Source organism: Protomyctophum parallelum, assembly GCF_964188405.1.
Source record: "Protomyctophum parallelum genome assembly, chromosome: 12".
Lineage (NCBI taxonomy): Eukaryota > Metazoa > Chordata > Actinopteri > Myctophiformes > Myctophidae > Protomyctophum > Protomyctophum parallelum.
In genome coordinates, this window is record NC_139712.1 from 43,275,222 (window position 1) to 43,296,056 (window position 20,835).

At 41.5% G+C, this 20,835-nt stretch overlaps 1 protein-coding gene across 2 annotated transcripts; it reads left to right on the forward strand.

Moving 5' to 3' along the window:
* The first annotated feature begins 6,426 nt into the window (after positions 1 to 6,426).
* Positions 6,427 to 19,240, forward strand: LOC310867737 (aldehyde dehydrogenase family 3 member B1-like). Of its 2 annotated transcripts, none has more exons than XM_083777854.1 (10): positions 6,427 to 6,442; positions 9,087 to 9,254; positions 11,313 to 11,423; positions 12,116 to 12,236; positions 12,789 to 12,874; positions 13,754 to 13,835; positions 15,523 to 15,915; positions 16,835 to 17,001; positions 18,282 to 18,381; positions 18,788 to 19,240. In XM_083777854.1, the coding sequence occupies exons 2-10, from the start codon at positions 9,093 to 9,095 to the stop codon at positions 18,982 to 18,984; spliced, it is 1,419 nt and encodes a 472-aa protein (XP_083633980.1). In that variant the 5' UTR covers positions 6,427 to 6,442; positions 9,087 to 9,092; the 3' UTR covers positions 18,985 to 19,240. The 2 variants fall into 2 exon arrangements, with proteins under 2 accessions (XP_083633980.1, XP_083633981.1); XM_083777855.1 differs by lacking the exon at positions 6,427 to 6,442 and adding an exon at positions 6,693 to 6,767.
* The last annotated feature ends 1,595 nt before the right edge of the window (positions 19,241 to 20,835 follow it).

A 20,835-nucleotide genomic window follows, 5' to 3' on the forward strand; every position in this document is an offset into this window, starting at 1 on the left:
AATGGTGTGTCTATTTTATGCTATTTGACCATTACAAACACGTTGGAATGCTTATTATGATTGGGTGTGTCTGGAAGCCTAATTTTCAATGTGAAAACTAATTAAAGGACCACTTCACCACTTTTCAACCTATCTTATATCATATATATCGTTTTTTTTTATGTGCTGATCGACCAATATGTTGGGGGCACATGCCTACATATTTTATCTGAGATTTGGGGACTATTTATTGATTCAGCATGAAGACTAAAGCCTTCTGAATAAATCTATATGCAAGTGTATGCTTCCACAAATTTCTCCGCCACCTAAAGAGGTCCCGTAGGATCTTTTGAAAATATCGGATCTGTATAGAGCTGATATTTTAAAAAGGCCAAAATGTATATAGGGCTGAAGTGATTATGGTGTGTTTAGTACTAGTAACTAGTAACAAAATCTTTCAAATAATTTTAGTGAGGAGTAAAACAAAATGAGTAGAAGTAAAAGTTTCAAGGTTGTTACGTCTTGTGTACAGGTACATTGGACATTGAAAATACTCAAGTAAAGTACAGATACCTCAAAATTGTACAAGTACTGTACAGTACTTGAGTAAATGTACTTATGCCACTTTCAAAGACTTTCAGCCTGGAGCTGAATGTCATTCATTACAGTCCAACATGTTCACTAATTGTCAAAGATACTGGTTATAGGGGGGGTTTAACAGGTTCCTTGCAGGGCAGCCGTATAGTATTGTCGGGCAAAAACTTGCATGTCCAGAACAGTTACTTTTCAGATGTAGAAATGGAGAAAAGTAATTCCAATGAGGATCCAATGTCACAAGCTCTTTTTTCATTGGTAAATGTAATAACTATAAATCAGACAGACTTAACCACTTTAATTTTCAAACCTTTTTAAAAATATTGAAAATGGGCATGGGGTCAAAATGCAATGCATTGTGAATGGGACAAACTTCAGGACTCTCTGGAACGGGTCTCAATAGAGACATTTAGGGTTCTTCTTGATCAGCATCAGCTATATTATATTGCTTATTTTTCTATTTATTATACGCCACTATTCATTTCATTGTCAAAGTATTTGTATACTATGTGCAGTGACAATAAATTTAATCTAATCTTATCTAAAAAATATGACTGCAACTGTTTCATGTAACCAACCCTACATGTACTTGCGTCTGTAACGAATGTGGTTCAAATGTTTGTTATTGTTTTTCATTATTGGTTTGCTGTGATCCTTCAAAAAGAGAGATCGCTCTCAAAGGGCTTCCTTAATAAATAAATAAAGAATGAAAAGAAAAAGAAAGCCCAGAAGAGAAGATTTGTGTGTGTGTGCGTGTGTGTGTGTGTGTGTGTGTGTGTGTGTGTGTGTGTGTGTGTGTGTGTGTGTGTGTGTGTGCGTGCGTGCGTGCGTGCGTGTGTGTGTGTGTGTGTATTCAACCTTTTTCAAACACTTTCAAGATTAAAAGATGTTTGAGAACCACCTTTCCTAAACCACTCTTCTAAATCCTAAGATTTTTATTTTTATTTACAGTATATAGCTAGGAAAAAAGAAAAAAAAAGACACAGATGCTTTTCCGGTTTGAATGGGTTAATTCCAGCCTCTTCCTCCAGCCTGGAGCCATTATGCACATCCCTTACAGGCCAACATGTTCACTATGGTAATAGAGGAGTTTAACAGGTTCTTTGCAGGGCAGCCGTATAGTATTGCTGTCGAGGCAAAAACCTCGCATGCAGAACAGTTACTTTTCAGGAAATAGAGAAAGATAATTCCAATGTGGATCCAATGTAGTTATTACAGTCATAAGCTCTTGTTTCCGTGCTTAACTATGCACAGACTGCTTACAGACTTAAATGAGTATCGGGGGAGGGCATTGTTTCGTTGGTTGAACCCTTACCCCATAGCTCACCCTCTCCCTTGAACTATGCTCTGCCATCTCGGCAGTTGTGAAGGCCGGAAACAACTCTATTGCATTTACATTTGTTTGCCAGTCTGGCTGTCTATATTTTGGTTTATGTATCACAAACAATATCTTGTGATAATGTCCGAGGTCTTCCTCTCCACGGCACAGACAAAGGAACATGCAAGAATATTCTGGTTCCTTCCATGCCAACCCTCCAATGAGAGACTGACACCTTGCTATGCTATGAATTGTTGGTCACTACGTCATCTGTACTATATAGTTTATAGTTTTAATTATTAACATTTACATTTCATTGGGCACCTTTTATAACTTATCTTAAAAGGTTTAACATTATAAAGGGCTCTAGGCCTAGTGGAGTACTTATTGTACTCTGATTACTTATAAAGTATTTTCATATTCAGGGCTTTCCTGAGCAATTTGAAGTTATTATGTACAGTCCTTTCTAATTTGCATTATTTAATTAGGTTAATTATATTATCTTCCTATCAAAATTGGGGAAGCCTGATACCTCAAGGCTACCTCGCTGCCAGTCTGTAGTTCGTAATCGTAGGTTTGCTTATCAGTGACGCTGGTGTGTACACTGTCACTGCAGTACACCATCTTCCATCTCTCTACTATCTTTGACTTGTAACAACTCTTCTACTCTATGGCTCTGGATCGACGGTATTATTATTCGTCATTCGAAAATGTTCGGGTGTTCTGATAGCCGCCTCCCCTCACGTCAAAACAGTTTTTAATGTTTACATCTTACTTGACGAGAAGACATGTGGACATATCCTTATGGAACCAGGGAAAGGGGAAAAACGAGTGATCAGTCAAACATGTGTTCTCTCCGCAGTAAATAAATAATCTGTCTGTATGCGATCTGACCATTATTATTTTGATTACACTTTCATCCTCGTTTGAGGACAGGTAGAGAGCAGAGCATACATGTCTTTGGGAATATTGCTGAAGGTTATGATATTTTGTCAGCTGACACCCAAATCAAAGTAACCATACAGCGTGTATTTCATTATTTGATATCTCCGACAGTCAACGCACTGCAAGGCTACAATGGAAGCATAATTCTGACGGCCCGCAGTGGAATGGACAAGTTAGGGTATAAAAACAGACAGGCCTCCAGCAAGGGCGAAATCCAAAAGCTCCGGCCGGCCTTTCCACAGAACTGAAGCGGCCTGTGGGCCGGCCGACTCTTTTGGATTCTGCCCTCCCTCCAGGGCAGACCCATTACGGTTGTGGATCAAGGTTATGTTATTTTGTCATCTGACACCCAAACCATACAGTGTTTATTATTTTATATCTACAATGGTATATGTCTCCACAGTGAGGCTGGAAAATGTAGCCTCGCAGCCTACTACTAAAGCCTACTAGCTAGCCTACTGATAGGCAGGAAAATGGCAACCAGAATAACCCGTTCTGAGTGAAACTCCTCCCTATGCACCGGCCCTATAGTTCACCCAAACAAAAATGGCCTTTCTATCAATTACACATCCCATAAAGTTACTGGAGACTCATTGGTTTAGGAATGTGACAAAAAATACAAAAAATACAAAAAAAATCTCCATTAATTAATTCAAGGCTTCATGTGGGTGTGTAATTGATAGAAAAAAGTATAATAAACAGGTACCAGTGTTTATTTCGCCTGTCAGCCACGGAATGCAAACCCACTCTATCATGCAGGATGCAGTGATGAGTCCTACGAGGTTCACCATATAGTCTACACCAGGGGTTTTCAACTGATTGTGAACAAGGGACCACCACCCTGACATGGAATGAACCTGGGGACCACTGTTGTGCTTAGTGCTTTTGTAACACTTGCTATGGATCCCATCTGTATACATCCCCCTCAAACAATGGTCCATTGACTACTAACAATTTCTTAAGAATGACTCAATCCAGTGCACTTCCCCCTCTTGAGATTCTAACTCCCTTTTTCAGTTGAAATTCTTGACCTCCAACTTGTGGAAAGAACATTTTAAAAATCAACAAATCCTACATGAATGGTCGGGGACCACATGCAATACATCCACGGACCACCTGTTGAAAACCCCTGGTCTACAAATCACAGAGCAGAATGATAAACTGTCCCCAAGGGCTTGAGGACAGAAGGAGCAGCTTTTCCATAGATGACATCTCCATGCTCCAACACAGAAAGCAAGACTGCTTCAATAACCCTTTTCCTATGGAGTTGGGATGCCTTAGTGTACAGGCAAGATTGTCTATGGTATTTTAATATTCCAAGGTACTTACATTCAGCAACTTTTCTGTATTGGATCCATTTGAGGTATAGTAATATCATAATCAATATCCCTGGCCCTAGACCCTAGAATAGCATGAACTTTGTTTTGCCTTCATTTAGTACAATTTAAATTTATATTGTATAGGGTACATAGAACAGGGCCCAGGATCAATCATTGTGGGACACCTTTTGAGATGGGTAAGAATCCTGACAGGCCTCTCCCATCTTTCACACACTGAGATCTCCCAGTATACTGTACACAGTAGGCCTATGTGTGTACATGTGTGGACTGGTAGCAGCAGTCTGTGTATGTAGTGCATGCAGATGTCATTTTGTATTTTCAACAGCAGATACTGTACTGTACGTGTCCACCACACATGTCCTTGAGTACAATAACACAATCTGTATTATCTAACGTATAATTGATCTCATGCTGACAACAGCAGCCAACCTAATGCGTCAGTGGGATCCAACCTAGAACTGAAACTCACTAAAGCTATTCTTTGAGACACACATGCGGGTATTTTGGGGCATGGCCAAATCCACCATTGTTGTTTAGGGATAAATTACGGAACCTACACGTTACATTTTATGTTTTTTCTTCAGCCTTCAGCGACACTATGGTCAAGTATTGTAGTGTCGGGAACTGCAAATACAGCAGCAAATTAAAATGGGACGCCCAAATGGAGTTTTTTTCTTGTTCCCCAGCCACAAAAATGAATTGGAGAGAAGAGCAGACATACAGGTATTGGGGCGTGGCCCAGGGCATCTCTGAGGAGTGTGTATGGACACTCGCCAACTTTAGTTTATACCGAGCTAACACGCTTGGTGCAAGCCCTTCAAAGCCGATACATTGTACAATTTACAATTTAGGCCTTTAGCAGACACTCTTAACACTTATACCGCCATTGCCCATTGCCGAAGTCCTTTGTCAATTGAAGCCTAATTTTGATACTAACACTTAACGCCATTGCCGAAGACCTTTGTCAATTGCGCTTTTATAGTGCATTCGATGGATTGAGCCATAATGCTACTTACGTTAGCCGGTTAGCTAGCTGTGTTGTTAGCGCAGCACTGGCTCGCCCATCTTAGATCGTCGTCGCCATAATAATCCATTCTATCCGTTTATTTCAATCGCCTGTATCTCCTATTCCTTGTCCCAGATGGCATTTTGGTCAAAACAGCGTTTCTTTGACGGCACAGAGCCGGCGATGAGGAGCCCCCAAGTGCACTGGCAAGCATGGACCCATATTGTAAACAACAGCTGAAGGGGACCTGTTAAACTTCCTAGGATAAGCTCCCTACCGGAAGTCTGGAACTGTGGCTTTTCAAAATAAGAGCTTAAATTAAAAAAAAAAACTGCTGGCCTGAATTAGATCCTAATTTTTCAATAAATGCTAGCGCTAAATGGGTTAATCCAGAGCGATTTACATTAAGCAAGAACAACATCAACAATGAAAACTAGGAATTTCACCAAAAACACAGACTTTTGACGACTTTCAAAGTGCAAGACCATGTCCTGAATGAAACATCATGCGAGTAAGCAGAAGAATAATATACCAGCGAGAAGCGACCTCAAGGTCGCGTGCACGCATGCACCTGGGTGACGGCAGACTGCAAAAAATCTAAGAAACTTCATAAAAGAATAATTAAGAAGTAGTGAAATATAGCAGATCATGTTAGATCTGGTATTTTCACTAGTTTGGGTCCCGGGCAAGCATCTCTGTTTTGAGTCTCGGCCTGAAAGGTTTGGGAACCCCTGTGTTGTCCCAAATTGGCTCCAGGGTCCTTGGGGGTTACCAGGGGGTCCTGGTTTAACCACTTGTCTTAAACAGTATTTCATACCTATTGGCTCTTTAAAAATAGCATCATAAGCATAGTATAATTAAGAACTTGTAGGTCTGCTATTTTAGAATTTATCACTTCACTTCATCAGGTGAGAGGGTGGGTCCAGTGGTTCTTTTGTTTCAAGGCAAGTTTTTCTAGTTTGAGTAGCAGTGCAACAATCGTCCCTCCCTGTCCGTTATAACTCAAAGAATGTACATGTGCACGCACGCACAAAACCTAAGTCCGCCTCCCTGCAGTGCATGCATCGGTTCCGTATCCGCTGCAGGTCCGGACCAGATCAGCAGGCTGCAGACACAGAAGAAGAGGCTGGCTCTAATAAAAGGCTTCTTGCCACACTGACATTAATTTATTTCCCTGTTCTGTTCCATTGGCGGCGGATCACACAACAACAACACCACCACCACCACCACCACCACCACCACCACCACCACCACACACGGGTACAGTCCAGTCCTTCTTCTTCTAATGCTCCGCACGTTGCTGATTTATCATGCTTGGATTCACACACACCATGAAGAAACACCTTGCCATTTACTTTACGGTCGTTTGGTGTGGTGCGCTTTGAAGAGAATGAAACGAAACGAGCGGCATTCGTAAGGGAGCGTTTTGGGAAAGTTACAGGACAGCCTGTCAGTTTATCAGCATTGTAAGCAGGATAGATTTAAAATGTCCACACTGAAATTGTGTGCGTGTGTGTGAGGAACAACAGGAAGAGTTTGGGCACCAAGGAAGAGTGGGCATCTGCAAGTAAAATTGGTTGATTTGGTAAAAAAAAAAAAAGTAAAAAAAAGTAAAATAACAATGTGCATGTTCACATAACGTATATTTTACACAAGGTCTATTATTTCTACAATTGCTTAATTTAAATCCAACTTTGGACATAAACAAGAAGTGTAAGGGTACATACGTCTGATAATTATGTACTGTGCATGTTCACATAATTTATACAAGGCCATTTTTCAATTATTTTATTTTGCACAAAATAACACATTTTTCATTGAGGTATTGACTTCTTCTTCTTCTCCTCCTCTCTCTCTCTCTCGCTCTCTCTCTGTGGATCATCAGATTAAAATATTATGTAGGTTTTCTATGTGCATGTTCACATAACGTATATTTTACACAAGGTCTATTATTTCTACAATTGCGCTTCATTTAAATCCAACTTTGGACATAAACAAGAAGTGTAAGGGTACATACGTCTGACAATTATGTACTGTGCATGTTCACATAATTTATACAAGGCCATTTTTCAATTATTTTATTTTGCACAAAATAGCACATTTTTCATTGAGGTATTTACTTCTTCTTATTCTCCTCCTCCCTCCCTCTCTCTCTCTCTCTCTCTCTCTGTGTGGATCATCAGATTAAAATATTATGTAGGTTTATGTTGTTTTTAGCACAGTACTAACCTATAGGTCCTCACAAACTTGCATATCACTTTTTCCAAATAAGACCTTCCTAAGAAGATGATTCATAATATTGTGTATATCATCAGGTTAAAGGATTATTCATAATATTTGCGTATATCAGGTTAAAGGATGATTCATAATATGTGCGTATATCATCAGGTTAAAGGATGATTCATAATATTTGTGTGTATCATTTTAGATTAGCAGCTCAGTGTCGTTGCGGTTCGTTGAGAGTGTCTGCCTTGAGCCCTGAGACTGGGAGGTCAGGGGTTCGATCCCAGGCCAGGTCATACCCAGTGTCAATTTTCATTTTGGCAGATCATTTTGATTTAGTTTAGTCATAGTCTTTTGAATACAAATAAAATTTATTTAGTTTTAGTCACATTTTTGTAATCTGAAAAGTTTTACTTGACTAAATATCATAAGCTTTTAGTCAACCATTATCGAAAGTTGATTTTGTCGTCAAATAATATTTTGGCAGGCTGCAATGGCTGATTTTACACTTGGTTGCATGCTGAAAATAGCCGATCTTGATACGTTGTGAGCTTGTAGATCTGCTATTTTCAGAGCGCAACACCCGATTCCCCGGCTGGGTTATACCAAACATAAAATGACTTTTAGTTATACTGATACGTTGGTTCCCCAAGCTATGTGGCGCATAGCCTGTATATCCTGTCAGCATGAGGTGACTTGATGTACAAGTACATTCCCAGCTGGACATGCCACTAGTATGTTGTAGGGACTTACCCCAACAATCCTTGATGCTGAGTAGTGAGCAGAGAGGCATTGGGTCCCATTTGTATAGTCCATTGTAATTTTTGTAGACTAAAACTATGATGACAATTTTCACTGGAAAAACTAAAACATGAACACTAGACTAAAATGTTATAGAGGGACTACTACATCAGGTTAAAAATGATTGGTATACTGTATGTGTATGTGTCATCAGGTTTAAAGATGATTGGTAATATGTTTGTTTGATTGAAAGATTTAATAACAGATTGGAAAATTACAGTACATTTCAAGCACAACTCAATACAAAACTGTTAAGGACGACAGACTCCATAGCATTACACTTGTTTACAATAGGTGTCCACTATGTTCAATTCATCATAACATTTAGAGATGTACAAATATACACTTCTATATAGCCAAAAACAGGAAATCAACATAGAGGAGGTAAAAAGGAAAAAAAAAAACATATACAGTGAGGGGGAAAAAGGTTTATTTCTGCGATTAAACACATTTTGGTGGCATAGGAGCAAAAATAATTTAGTCCCTTGTTTGTGCCGAATCTGGGTTGCACATGGTTTGTTGAACTCCCTCTGGTGTTGTGGGTGTGGACTTCGTTGACATTAGGGAAGTATTTAGACAGTTACATGGGCATCTTGGTGGTGTATCGAATCTTGTGGACCATACCCATTGAAAGATGCTGTACTCTGTCGTCAACCATGAGCCATTCCAGCCTATCAAAGTGTGCAGGGGTGAGGTAGGTTCGGGGAGTGAGGCCAAATAGTAGCCTGACCAGTTTGTTTTGGGAAGTCTGGAGCCTTGTATTAAGGGCCTTTGAGGTGCATGCACAGTCGAAGAAACCTTGTACGAGGGCTCCTGTAAGGGTCTTCAGGGTGTTTTTGTTGATGTGTGTGTGTGTGTGTGTGTGTGTGTGTGTCATCAGGTTTAGATGGAGTCCCAGGGTGAGATGATGGACAGGTTGCGGACCGCCTTTCGTTCTGGGGTCACGGTGCCGGAACAGTTCCGCCGGACGCAGCTGCAGAACCTGCTGTCTCTACTCAAAGAGAACGAGCCGCAGCTCCTAGAGGCTCTGCACAAAGACCTGAACAAGGTAGTAACAGACCCAGTGGAGCCCCAGGTGTAGGGCCGGGCGATAAGGCTGCAAGTCAATGACTCGATTATTTCAAAATGTTTGCCTAGACTACAATTAATAAACATGTTTTTCCCCTTAAAACATAAAAACAGCAGATCTGCAACCACACAACTAGATGTTGCACACCACCATTGCACAACGATTATTGGAGTCTATTTGAAGTGTAAATGAATTATCACAAAAACCAAGATGAAGTTTGTTTGAGATTGAGTCGGTCGGTTAATTGCCCTGCCCTACCCAAATGTGCTCGTTTCGATTCACGTGATGAACGATTCCTTCCACGCTGGGTTGCCAACATGGACGATGCGCCTGTCTTCTCGCCGCGGTAAACAATATAGTCAAAGATAACTCATATTCTCCAACTTCACTGTTGAGTCAAACTCCAAGGGCAGCAAAATCATAGACTGCAACTCGCTTTTAACTTGAACTAGAGCATCCCCACACACAGCTACAGCTACATAATAGGCTATCGTTCACCTTCATATTTGTGGCCATCCACTTGACTTAGAACAATTCTTTGAACTATATCTTCATAGATATACGATGTAGTGCTTGGTGTGAAAGCCCCTTCAGCAGAGTTCTACATGGAAAAGAAAAGAAAATTTGTATTTTAATGTGTACTAAAATGCAAAGATTATGAGATTTTGCATCTACAGTATTCCTTGTCATGTTATGCAATGTGCTAAAGAATTAATCAGTAGACATCAGCAGACGCCAGACAGTGTGAATAGACACACTAGATTTAATCAGATTTCTACTACACCCACTAGTTACCAAACAGTGAACAAAAGTTCAGCTGTGCCCTGTATCTGTCATCATATCGATATCTGCAATATGGGCCGCAACAATTCAATATTGGTATCGGACCAATGTTAAATTGATATATATCGGTTTAAGCCGATATTACATTTTACAATATTTATGTATGAATGTGAAGCTGAAAAGGCCTTTTTGTGATGATGACGGCTGCAGATTCATTAAATGTTTTCTGAACAAGCTTTTAAAAGGGTCAACAAGAGAAATGTTAACTTGGTCATCTTAAAATAAAGTATTTTCATTGTGACTACGGGACTACAGGTTGTGCGACCTCCTCCTTTGTGTTCAAGTCTCCCTATCTCCCCGTGGTCAGCACCTCCCCACTATTTGTTCCTCCTACCTCTTTGTTTGTTTAGAGGAATGTTAACTAAAAGTACTACATTTAAGTTGTTTATGTTCGGATATGGGCCAACATTTCAATATGGTGCATTCCTGGTTTTGCAATAATGAGGCATTGCTTCATCAAATTCAGTGTTTACCTATCAGTCAGTATCGGGTTATCAAACAAAACAGCAATGTTGCAATAGGATGTCGGTGGGAATAGGAAGCCAGGGTCTCATCTGCGACGTGTTGTGAACTTGTAGATCTGCTATTCTTAAATTGAAATAGGGGCTTTTTATTTGGCATTAGTAAATCTGCGATGCGTTGTGAACTTGTAGATCTGCTATTCTTAAATTGAAATAGGGGCTTTTTATTTGGCATTAGTAAATAAAAATAATAATAATTTAAAGAGTATTCAGACTAGAGTGGTGGTAACACCTGAGATCCATTTGAACCCCAGCATCCCTAGTCTGGGGGGAACATTTGCCAAAGTTTTTTGCAGATCTCCAAGCCCACGTGTTGCGACGCATTGTGAGCTTGTTTTGGTGTAGATGGCAAAAAGCACTCAAAGTAGAGTTGCAACTCAGATGATCTGTTTAACTAAAACTAGAAGGTTTCAGTGGTTTAAAGAGGCTATTTTGCACAGATATGAGTGCCTTCAGATTTGACTCGACCTTTGGTACATGTGCGATGGACACAAAAGGTTCTAAAACCACTGCCCTGCCATGTGACATTATAAAATGTAAAACCTAACACTACACCATGAGAAGCAGAACGGGTCAAATGCCCCTGCAGAGGGCACAACAAAATAATTGCTGGCTCAATAATTAATGAATATCAACCCCTTTCTCGTTTCATTGCACCCGTTTGACCCGTCAGGCAAAATTCGAGGCGGTGCTGTCCGAGCTTGACATGGTGGCAAATGACATCTACTGTGCCTTGGACAACCTCAAGAGCTGGATGCAGCCCGAATCTGTAGCCACCAACCTGGTATGTTGCATTTATTCTTTTAACAGTAGCCTAGCAGTATATCAAGATAAACCTGATTGGTGGCCTTGTGGTCAGAGTGGCCGTCCTGAGATTGGGACTGATCGGTGGCCTTGTGGTCAGAGTGGCCGTCCTGAGATTGGGACTGATCGGTGGCCTTGTGGTCAGAGTGGCCGTCCTGAGATTGGGACTGATCGGTGGCCTTGTGGTCAGAGTGGCCGTCCTGAGATCCAGATATTGATGAGATATCTTGAAGACAACTTCGTTTTTTTTCAACCAAGGTTCATGTTTTAGGTTGTAATTAGAGAAAGTAAAAGATGAGTGTTACATGTTCTTTTGTTTGAATGATTTTTGACAGGGGACGGGGGCATTGGCTAAATATGTATTTTTTTTAACAGCAATTTCTTTATTATTATTTACTATAGTCCTACTAGACTGCGAGACATGGCCAAAGCATTTCCGGGGGTCCCCAGCCAGAAACGTTGAGAACCCCTGTTATAGTAAATCTGTGTCATACATATTCTGAAGACTCTGACTGACATTCAGAAATAGGGTCTTAATTATGATCAAAATAACGGTATATGTAAAAGGCCAAGTCTTTGGCACGGACACTTGTCCGTATACGGACATATATTGATGACCCCTGATCATCTAAGTATTATTGTCTGTGTGCATGTTTGTTCATTACATTTTAGGCCACGAAGGTAGATACCTGTTTCGTCCAAAGGGAACCACTGGGTGTGGTTCTAATCATTGGTGTGTGGAACTATCCCATCCATCTGGTGCTGCTGCCCATGGTTGCTGCCATCGCTGCAGGTAAACCTCCACACATCTGCTAGGGCTGCAACTACCCTATATTTTCTTAATCTTTTTTATTCTTCTATCTCGTTTATTTCTGCGATTAATCAATTAATCTAGCGTAGCGTGCTTTTTGACCGGCCGAGTCCATACCGCCCCAGCCCTAGTCGTTGGGATCGGGAGTCGAACCCACGACACACTCGGGCTGGATTAGCAACCTAGGTGCCCAGACATCTACACCAGCGGTCCAGGCTCCAAATGAAGTTTTGACGACTAAATCAACTGTAGATTTAGTTTAAAATCACATTTAGTCAACTAAAACTAGGCTAAACTAAAACATTTCTACTAATATAGTACTAATATACTAATATAGGTCACTATAGGCCTAAATTAGATTGTATTTTTCTTCAAAAGGCTATTACTAAAACTAAATCAACATTTGCTGTCAAAATTAACGCTGCGATGTAGGATAAGTAGTATGCGCCACACAATATATATATATTTTTTCTCTTATATGTATTACAGTATGTTGTCTTGAACTGTGTTATCACTGATTGTGTGTCCAATCAGGGAACTGTGTGGTGCTCAAGCCCTCAGAAATCAGCGCAGCAACTGCGAGTATGGTGGCAGAACTCATCCCCAAATACATGAACCAGGTATAGTAAGAAATCATCATTGTTTCCATTTGTGGGTCACAGACCAATTTTTGTCGGCTCAAACAATGAATCACGTGACGTTGATCCCCTTCCTAAATCCTAGCTCATACTACTAGGACATGACGTATGACATAAGTCATGTGTACGCAGAAGAATAACTAAACGTTAAGCTCACTTATACACCATGAGCGGGAGACTGATTATGGTTGTAGTCATAAAGTTTTTGTTTTGTTTTGTCTTCATATCATGTTAGATTTTGAAATCTCTTTATCTTGCATTGCTCTTAACCATATGAACCCTAACCTCCGTGCTCTGGGTGAAATGAGCAGATCTGCAAGCTCACAACGGCAGCAGGAGCGAGGTGAAATTATAGACTGGTCACAACACGAGCACACACATTGTGTTGTGTAAATTGGGTATTTTCAGTGAAGAGATTTACCGTAGAGAGAAACAACAAACAGTAAACAACAGTAAGCTAAGAGAGACCCTACGCGTGTGCTGTTTGTGAAATAAGCTTCTACATATCTGAAACCCTTTACTTGCACTTTTTGTGGTAAAAGCGCTCAAACTTTCATCTTTCCTGCCTTGATCTCCTTACCCCCCCCCCCTCCCTCTCCTCTCTTCTTCCCTTTCTTTATTTCCTTGGAAAATATTACACAGTGGGAACTATGCACAAAAAAAATAATTTCACCCACTTTTTTTTACTTGTAAAACTGACAAAGCTGATTCTGAGTGGTAGACGGTAGTGCACCCATTAAAGAGCTTTATTACTTTTGCTTATACATTTTCCTTTCTCATGATTTTAAACCACTTTGCATCTAGATTGTTGAATAGCTTTGTGTTCTGTTTTCACTAGTGTTTACATTTATCTTTTTGCAGGACTGCTATGCAGTTGTTACGGGCGCGGCAGAAGAGACCAAGTCACTTCTAGAGAATAAGTTTGACCACATCTTCTACACAGGTACACACGCTTACATTAATTCATCTTCTACACAGGTACACACATTCACGCATGTTCACATGTACGATACTTATGATCTATGACCTTGTGCTGGATCATCATTATCATAATAGCTCAGATTCATATAGCACTTTTCTACTCGATGTCGTAGTAGTTTACATGGCTGTCATGTTGTTTAGTTAAATGTCATTGAGTGTTATGTTTACATGGCTGTCATGTTGTTTAGTTAAATTACATTGTGTGTTAGTTTACATGGCTGTCATGTTGTTTAGTTAAATGTCATTGTGTGTTAGTTTACATGGCTGTCATGTTGTTTAGTTAAATGACATTGAGTGTTATGTTTACATGGCTGTCATGTTGTTTAGTTAAATTACATTGTGTGTTAGTTTACATGGCTGTCATGTTGTTTAGTTAAATGACATGGTGTGTTAGTTTACATGGCTGTCATGTTGTTTAGTTAAATGACATGGTGTGTTAGTTTACATGGCTGTCATGTTGTTTAGTTAAATGACATTGTGTGTTAGTTTACATGGCTGTCATGTTGTTTAGTTAAATGACATTGTGTGTTAGTTTACATGGCTGTCATGTTGTTTAGTTAAATGACATTGTGTGTTAGTTTACATGGCTGTCATGTTGTTTAGTTAAATGACATTGTGTGTTAGTTTACATGGCTGTCATGTTGTTTAGTTAATTGACATTGTGTGTTAGTTTACATGTCATGTTTGGTACAGCATAAAATCCAAGCAGCCCAGCGGCTGCAGCCAGGTGCTCCGAGCCTTTGATTCATAGAGTAATAAAAGAATAGAGACCGAATAGAGACCGACGGAACATTTCGATGGAAGTTGCTCAGTGGCGTTTTGAAGCACCCGGAAGACTGCCGGAAGTACAATTATAACTCAATGGCTCGAGCGAGCAGAAGTTTAGCCTAGCCTAGCCCCACGTCCGTCCACCTCCATGAAAGTGCGGCAATTCCACATTTCGCCGAGTGCAGTACTTTTATCCGACGGAGCATTGGTCCGAACGACAACCTACCTCCACCCTAACCCTAACCTCCCCCGGGGCAGACACCTAAACCTAACCGCAACCCTCTCCCGACCCGCAGCGCACCTCGGAGCATTGCTCCTTCGGAGCAGTGCTCTGTCGGATGATAGTATGCCTCCCATTTCGCCAGTAGGTAGTGGCAGCTTCAACGTTGGATACTATGGATAGCCTTACTGGGGGCTTGCTTTTATTTAGGCAGTGGTCTACTCTGTTATAGAGCGGAGGGGTCATTATCCAGAAATAACACAGCTGAATTTGGCGATTGACCAATCAGAATCAAGCATTCAACCCAGCCATATAATAAAGTCACAATAAGAACTTTCATGAGGAATTATTGCGTTGTTTTACAAAAATAGGGTTTTCTTAATTTCACAAAGAATGTATATTTTTCATTTCCTGAAAAATTAACATTTTGGAGTCGCCTGGTTTCTGCCTGACAGCAGAGATGTATAATACCAAGAGCATATGCACGTGTCGTGTACATACTGTACGAATACACTGATCTTCTTCTCTTCTTTTGCACTCATTAGTATTACCTATGCTGCTGAAGGAAGCCGGAACAAAACTACATTTGACATGTACCTGTACACAGTAACGATAAAGCACAACACTGAACCTTAATGGGTTAACATCACCGTGTCACCAGGTTCCCAGGCGGTGGCGCGTAGCATCCTGCAGGCGGCGGCTCTCCACCTCACACCGGTGACGCTGGAGCTGGGTGGAAAGTGTCCGTGCTTCATCTACGGGCGAGTGCACATCCAGTCGGCCGCCCGCCGCTTGGCCTGGGCCAAGTTCTTCAACGCGGGCCAGAGCTGCGTGGCACCCGACTACGTGCTGTGCTCGCCGGAGACACGCGACGCCCTGGTGCCCGCGCTCCGCCAGATTCTGGAGGACTTCTACGGCAAGGAGCCGCGGAGCAGCCCTGACCTGGGCCGCATCGTCAGCGACCGCCACTGGAGCCGGCTGACAGACATGTTGCAGAAGACCAAGGCCAAGGTGGTCATAGGAGGCGACAGCGACCAGGAGGAGAAGTACATGGGTGGGTTATGATCAGTGGTGGCAAGTTAACTTTAGTACTGTACTTCTTTTTTTAGGTATTTGTACTTCTTTACTTTACTTTACTTAGTTCTATTGGATGTCTTCTCCATTAGTTCCTTAATAACATTTTTGTCTAGTTTTTATTGACGAAATTGTCAAAATATTTAGTAGGGATGTCCCGGTCACATTATTATTATTATTTTTTGCTCATTTGATTTAGAGTATCAGATTTTTCCCGATATTATTTATATTTTTATTTTTAAAGAACACTTATGCCAAATCACAATAGTACAATTTACAAAATAATATCCAGTCTAATATCATGATATGGATATATAATATTGATACTAGGCATGTCCCAATCACGTTTTTTTACACGTTTCTTACGTAATCCGATTACGGTTATATTATGGTTTATAACATGGCATTCTTACTCTACCAGCTCCCATGGTGGTGGTGGATGTTTAGTAACAGCATTCTTACTCTACCAGCTCCCACGGTGGTGGTGGATGTTTAGTAACATAGCATTAAGGGCCGATTCATACTCCTATTTTACCGCTGTTTCGGCGCTGTAGTGCCGAAATGATTTCGGCTCGTCAGAAAATGTCAGTAGCACCGAAGAGCCGACTTTAGGACAGTACCCCCCCCCCCCCCCCCCCCCCCCCCACCCCGAACCTCAAATGACGTCACATTGTAGGCACTACAGAGCCGAACCGACTTTTATTCGGCTCTAAAATAGGAGTATGAATCGGCCCTTGCTCTACCAGCTCCCACGGTGGTGGTGGATGTTTAGTAACAAAGCATGCTTACTCTACCAGCTCCCACGGTGGTGGTGGATGTTTAGTAACAAAGCATTCTTACTCTACCAGCTCCCACGGTGGTGGTGGATGTTTAGTAACAAAGCATTCTTACTCTACCAGCTCCCACGGTGGTGGTGGACGTGCCGGAGGGAGATATTCTGATGGGGGAGGAGATCTTTGGGCCCATCCTGCCCATCCTGACCGTGGACTCTCTGGAGGAAGGCATTGCATTCATCAACCGCAGGGACAAAGCCCTGGCCCTCTACGTCTTCTCTGAAGAATCCTCGGTAAGATTTAAACCGCAGGGACAAAGCCCTGGCCCTCTACGTCTTCTCTGAAGAATCCTCGGTAAGATTTAAACCGCAGGGACAAAGCCCTGGCCCTCTACGTCTTCTCTGAAGAATCCTCGGTAAGATTTTAAAACGGTACTCTGTCACTGTTTGAATGGACAGGGACAAAGCCCTGGCCCTCTACGTCTTCTCTGAAGAATCCTCGGTAAGATTGTAAAACGGTACTCTGTCAGGGACAAAGCCCTGGCCCTCTACGTCTTCTCTGAAGAATCCTCGGTAAGATTTTAAAACGGTACTCTGTCACTGATTGAATGTGTGTGTCCACGGAAAGTGTTCTATGAGTGGAGTGGACCTTGACTATTGTCGCTGCTGGGCAGAAACCTGGTGTCCCCATATTTCAACGTTTGTTTTTTCGTCATTTAATTTATTTACTTCCTTCACAGGTGTTACTGATGATATTAATTAAGGCTCTGTTCCATTTCGTTTCAACTTCAAGGACCCCAAAACTCTCAGTTACATGCCTGTACGGGCCATTTGGAACCCATTTGAGACCCACTGGTGTAGCAGTGTTTCCAGTGAGCCAACATGAACAATAGCAGCACCCTGACTCTGTTTTACCAGAATGGAACAGAGCCTTCATTAGTATCAAAGGCAACACCGATAGTATACTCCCATTGAGGGAAATGTATTCGGTAACGTTTCGACCGCACCGACAGTGCAGACACAGACCGCTTACATTCAGTGTGTGATGTGCCCCACACCTGTGGCCAATCAATCAGTCCTGACAATGACGCATTTTAAACACAAATATTGTATTATTCTTTTGTCAGCTTTTTGACACCTTTTTAATGTATTCAATTTGATCCCATTTAGACCTGGATAGCCTATGCGTTGTTATACCTTTCAGCATCTGTGTAATTTTAGATGTTATGTATATAGCAACATTTTTTGTATCTATATAGGCAATTGAAGTTTTTCATTAAACTTAGGTTAGGATTTAGTAGGTTTAAAAAAAATCGGCCTCAGGTCTAAATGGGTTTGATGTCATTACGTCCAAAATAAATCACTGGTTAATTATTAATAAATTAGATTTAACCACTTTCACCAGTTTCAATATATAAAATGGTGATCTGCAAGCACCACAACGCGTCAAAACTTGAAGCTTGCAGATCGGTTATTTTCACTACTTTTGGGTCATATCTCTTGTATGACGAACATTACGATAATTATTTATTTGAATAATATATATGTTTTTGATACATTCATTTATTTTTAAGTTGGTGGACACAGTTCTGAAGCAGACCAGCAGTGGAGGGTTCTGCTCCAATGACGGGATAATTCACATGACTCTGCCCAGCCTGCCGTTTGGAGGAGTTGGTAAGAACAAATGTTTAGACCAGTGGTTCTCTACCTTTTCAGGATGTGAACTGTGTGAACCACCCCCACTCTGACAAGCACTTGGAATTGTAGGAGACGAGGCATTACATTTCATTTGACCACAGATAAATATTGTTAAAATAGCTATTTTCACCGCTTATATTATTTGACTATTTGGCCAAATATGGAAAATATGCTAAATAATAGAAAATATGCAAAAGCTACTACTGTGGAAGGGTTATCATGTATAAAAGTACTTGTATTGATCCTATAAACAATTTAATATAGGGTATAGTTTTCCCACCAATTTTGGAGCTCTGGCTAATGGACTAAAAACCAAAAAGAACTGAACCGGTGGAAAGGGGGTCTTAGTGACATGGTTTTAACACTCCCTCCATCCCTGCAGGCGCCAGCGGGTTTGGCAGCTACCACGGACGCTGGGGCTTCGAGACGTTCAGCCACCGGCGCGGCGTGATGCTGCGCGGCTGGGCACTGGAGTTCATCAACAGCCTGCGCTACCCACCCTACACAGAGCGCAACCTGGGCTGGCTGCGATGGACTGTCTCTGCCAAAAAATACTCGTTCAGTTGCTCCGTGATGTGATGACTGATGTCCACAAAGCAGGGGGAACAGTCGCTAAAGGGGTCTCGGGAGAGTGTATGTCAACTGTCGCCTCCCTTAGTGTTCACGTTTAACCTCAGATTCAGTCCCTTAGTGCATATTTTCCCCACCGCTTGTCTTTTTTCTGAACTCACACCTCTGCCACAAAGTACATGTTGTCACATAGTAGCCTACATGTAAAACACTGTCGCTGTATAGGGTGGATACCTTGTATGTCCAAAACGGTTACTTTTCAGGAAGAAAAAAATGTTTTCAATGTAGTTATTATTTAATCACAAGCTCAGCTTGTTAATACTTCATCGGTCAAATATTAATAAAACTCACACACTACATGGACTACTTTTGTGTGACACTCATACACCAAAGTAGTAGGGCATTAATCTACCACAAAAACAACTAGAACTGCACTCTGTCGAGTGCATACTTGCTTGTTGCACACTAGTAGGCCATAAATGGCCAACTAGTGCGCAAGCAGAGCGCGCAAGTAGCCTACTTTCGACCGCTGTAAACTGTGGAATCTCAGTATCTCTGTGAAGGAACGTTTGAAATGTCTAATTATTAGGTGTAACTATTTGCTACCTACCTACTTTATGCATGTAAACACCTATATACCACCAGCCATCATGGAATAATTTGTATTATAAGTGGTATTGTACTGTAGCACCATCAGTAGCACCATGCGTATTGTACAGGTAAGCCACACATCAACCATATCTACACACAACTGACTCAATAGTCCATCATATCAAGAGTAATTGGTCAATCTGAAAAGTCATGTTTCATGTAAAAAGTATAGAATAATAAATGTCATCAACAAATACAATACTCTGTTTAATTTTTATTTACCTCACCTTTTAGTATTCTGATGGATTTTTGTTTGTTTGCTTGTTTGTTTGTTTGGCCAATTTAGAAATAAAACAGTGTTGTATCTTTAAAGTATCGTGGGCACTCGGCAAGCCAATGTGCGGGGGCGTGTGTGCGAGCACTCATGCATGTCTGAGTGTGTGATTGTTTGATGACGGTCCTAGATTGCTTACACGCTTTGTCCGTGTGTATATATCGTCTCTGTCAGGTGGAAACCTCATACGTCCAAAACGGTTAATTTTTCAGGATTCAAATGCAAAAACAGCAAAAGTATCACAAGTTCGAAACACTAAAAGTTAAATGGAGATACAGGGTTTCTGCCCGACAGTGTGTGTGTGTGTGTGTGTGTGTGTGTGTGTGTGTGTCCGACCGAATAAACTACAGGAACACACTACAGCGACAGTTCGGTGCTCGCTTGCCGCGCCAGATTGGCTTTTTGATTGCTCTGCGGAGGGGAGTGGCAGGGGAGAGAGTCATTATCCCGCCTTTATCACCTGATTATCGGAGGGGAGTGGCAGGGGAGAGAGTCATTATCCCGCCATTATCACCTGATTATCGAGCAACCACGCGCCACCCCGGTACAGCGAGCCTCTCTTCGGCGCCCTCCGCTCCGAGGCCGAGTGGCGTGTGGGCGGGGCGGCGGCGAGCGCTGCGCGTTGACGGACAGCTGGTAAACTATGTCATTAGTGGCCTCTTTTAGGTAAAGGGAGCGGTGGTAACAGTCGATTTGTCGTCGAGGCCGGAGGACGGCAATTTGTCACAGCTTTAGAACTTTTCCCATCATAGGCCATATTGTGAGGTCCCTTTTCGTTCAGTTAGGGGGACTACACATTTTTTTCTCCATAAAAGAGATCTATAGGTAGAAAGTCCAAATAAAAAAGTTCTACTCGTGCCATCCTGCAGTATTTTTTATAATCAGTGGTCAAAGACTATTTCTTACAAGGCGTACTAATGTGCAAGGGGAGTGGT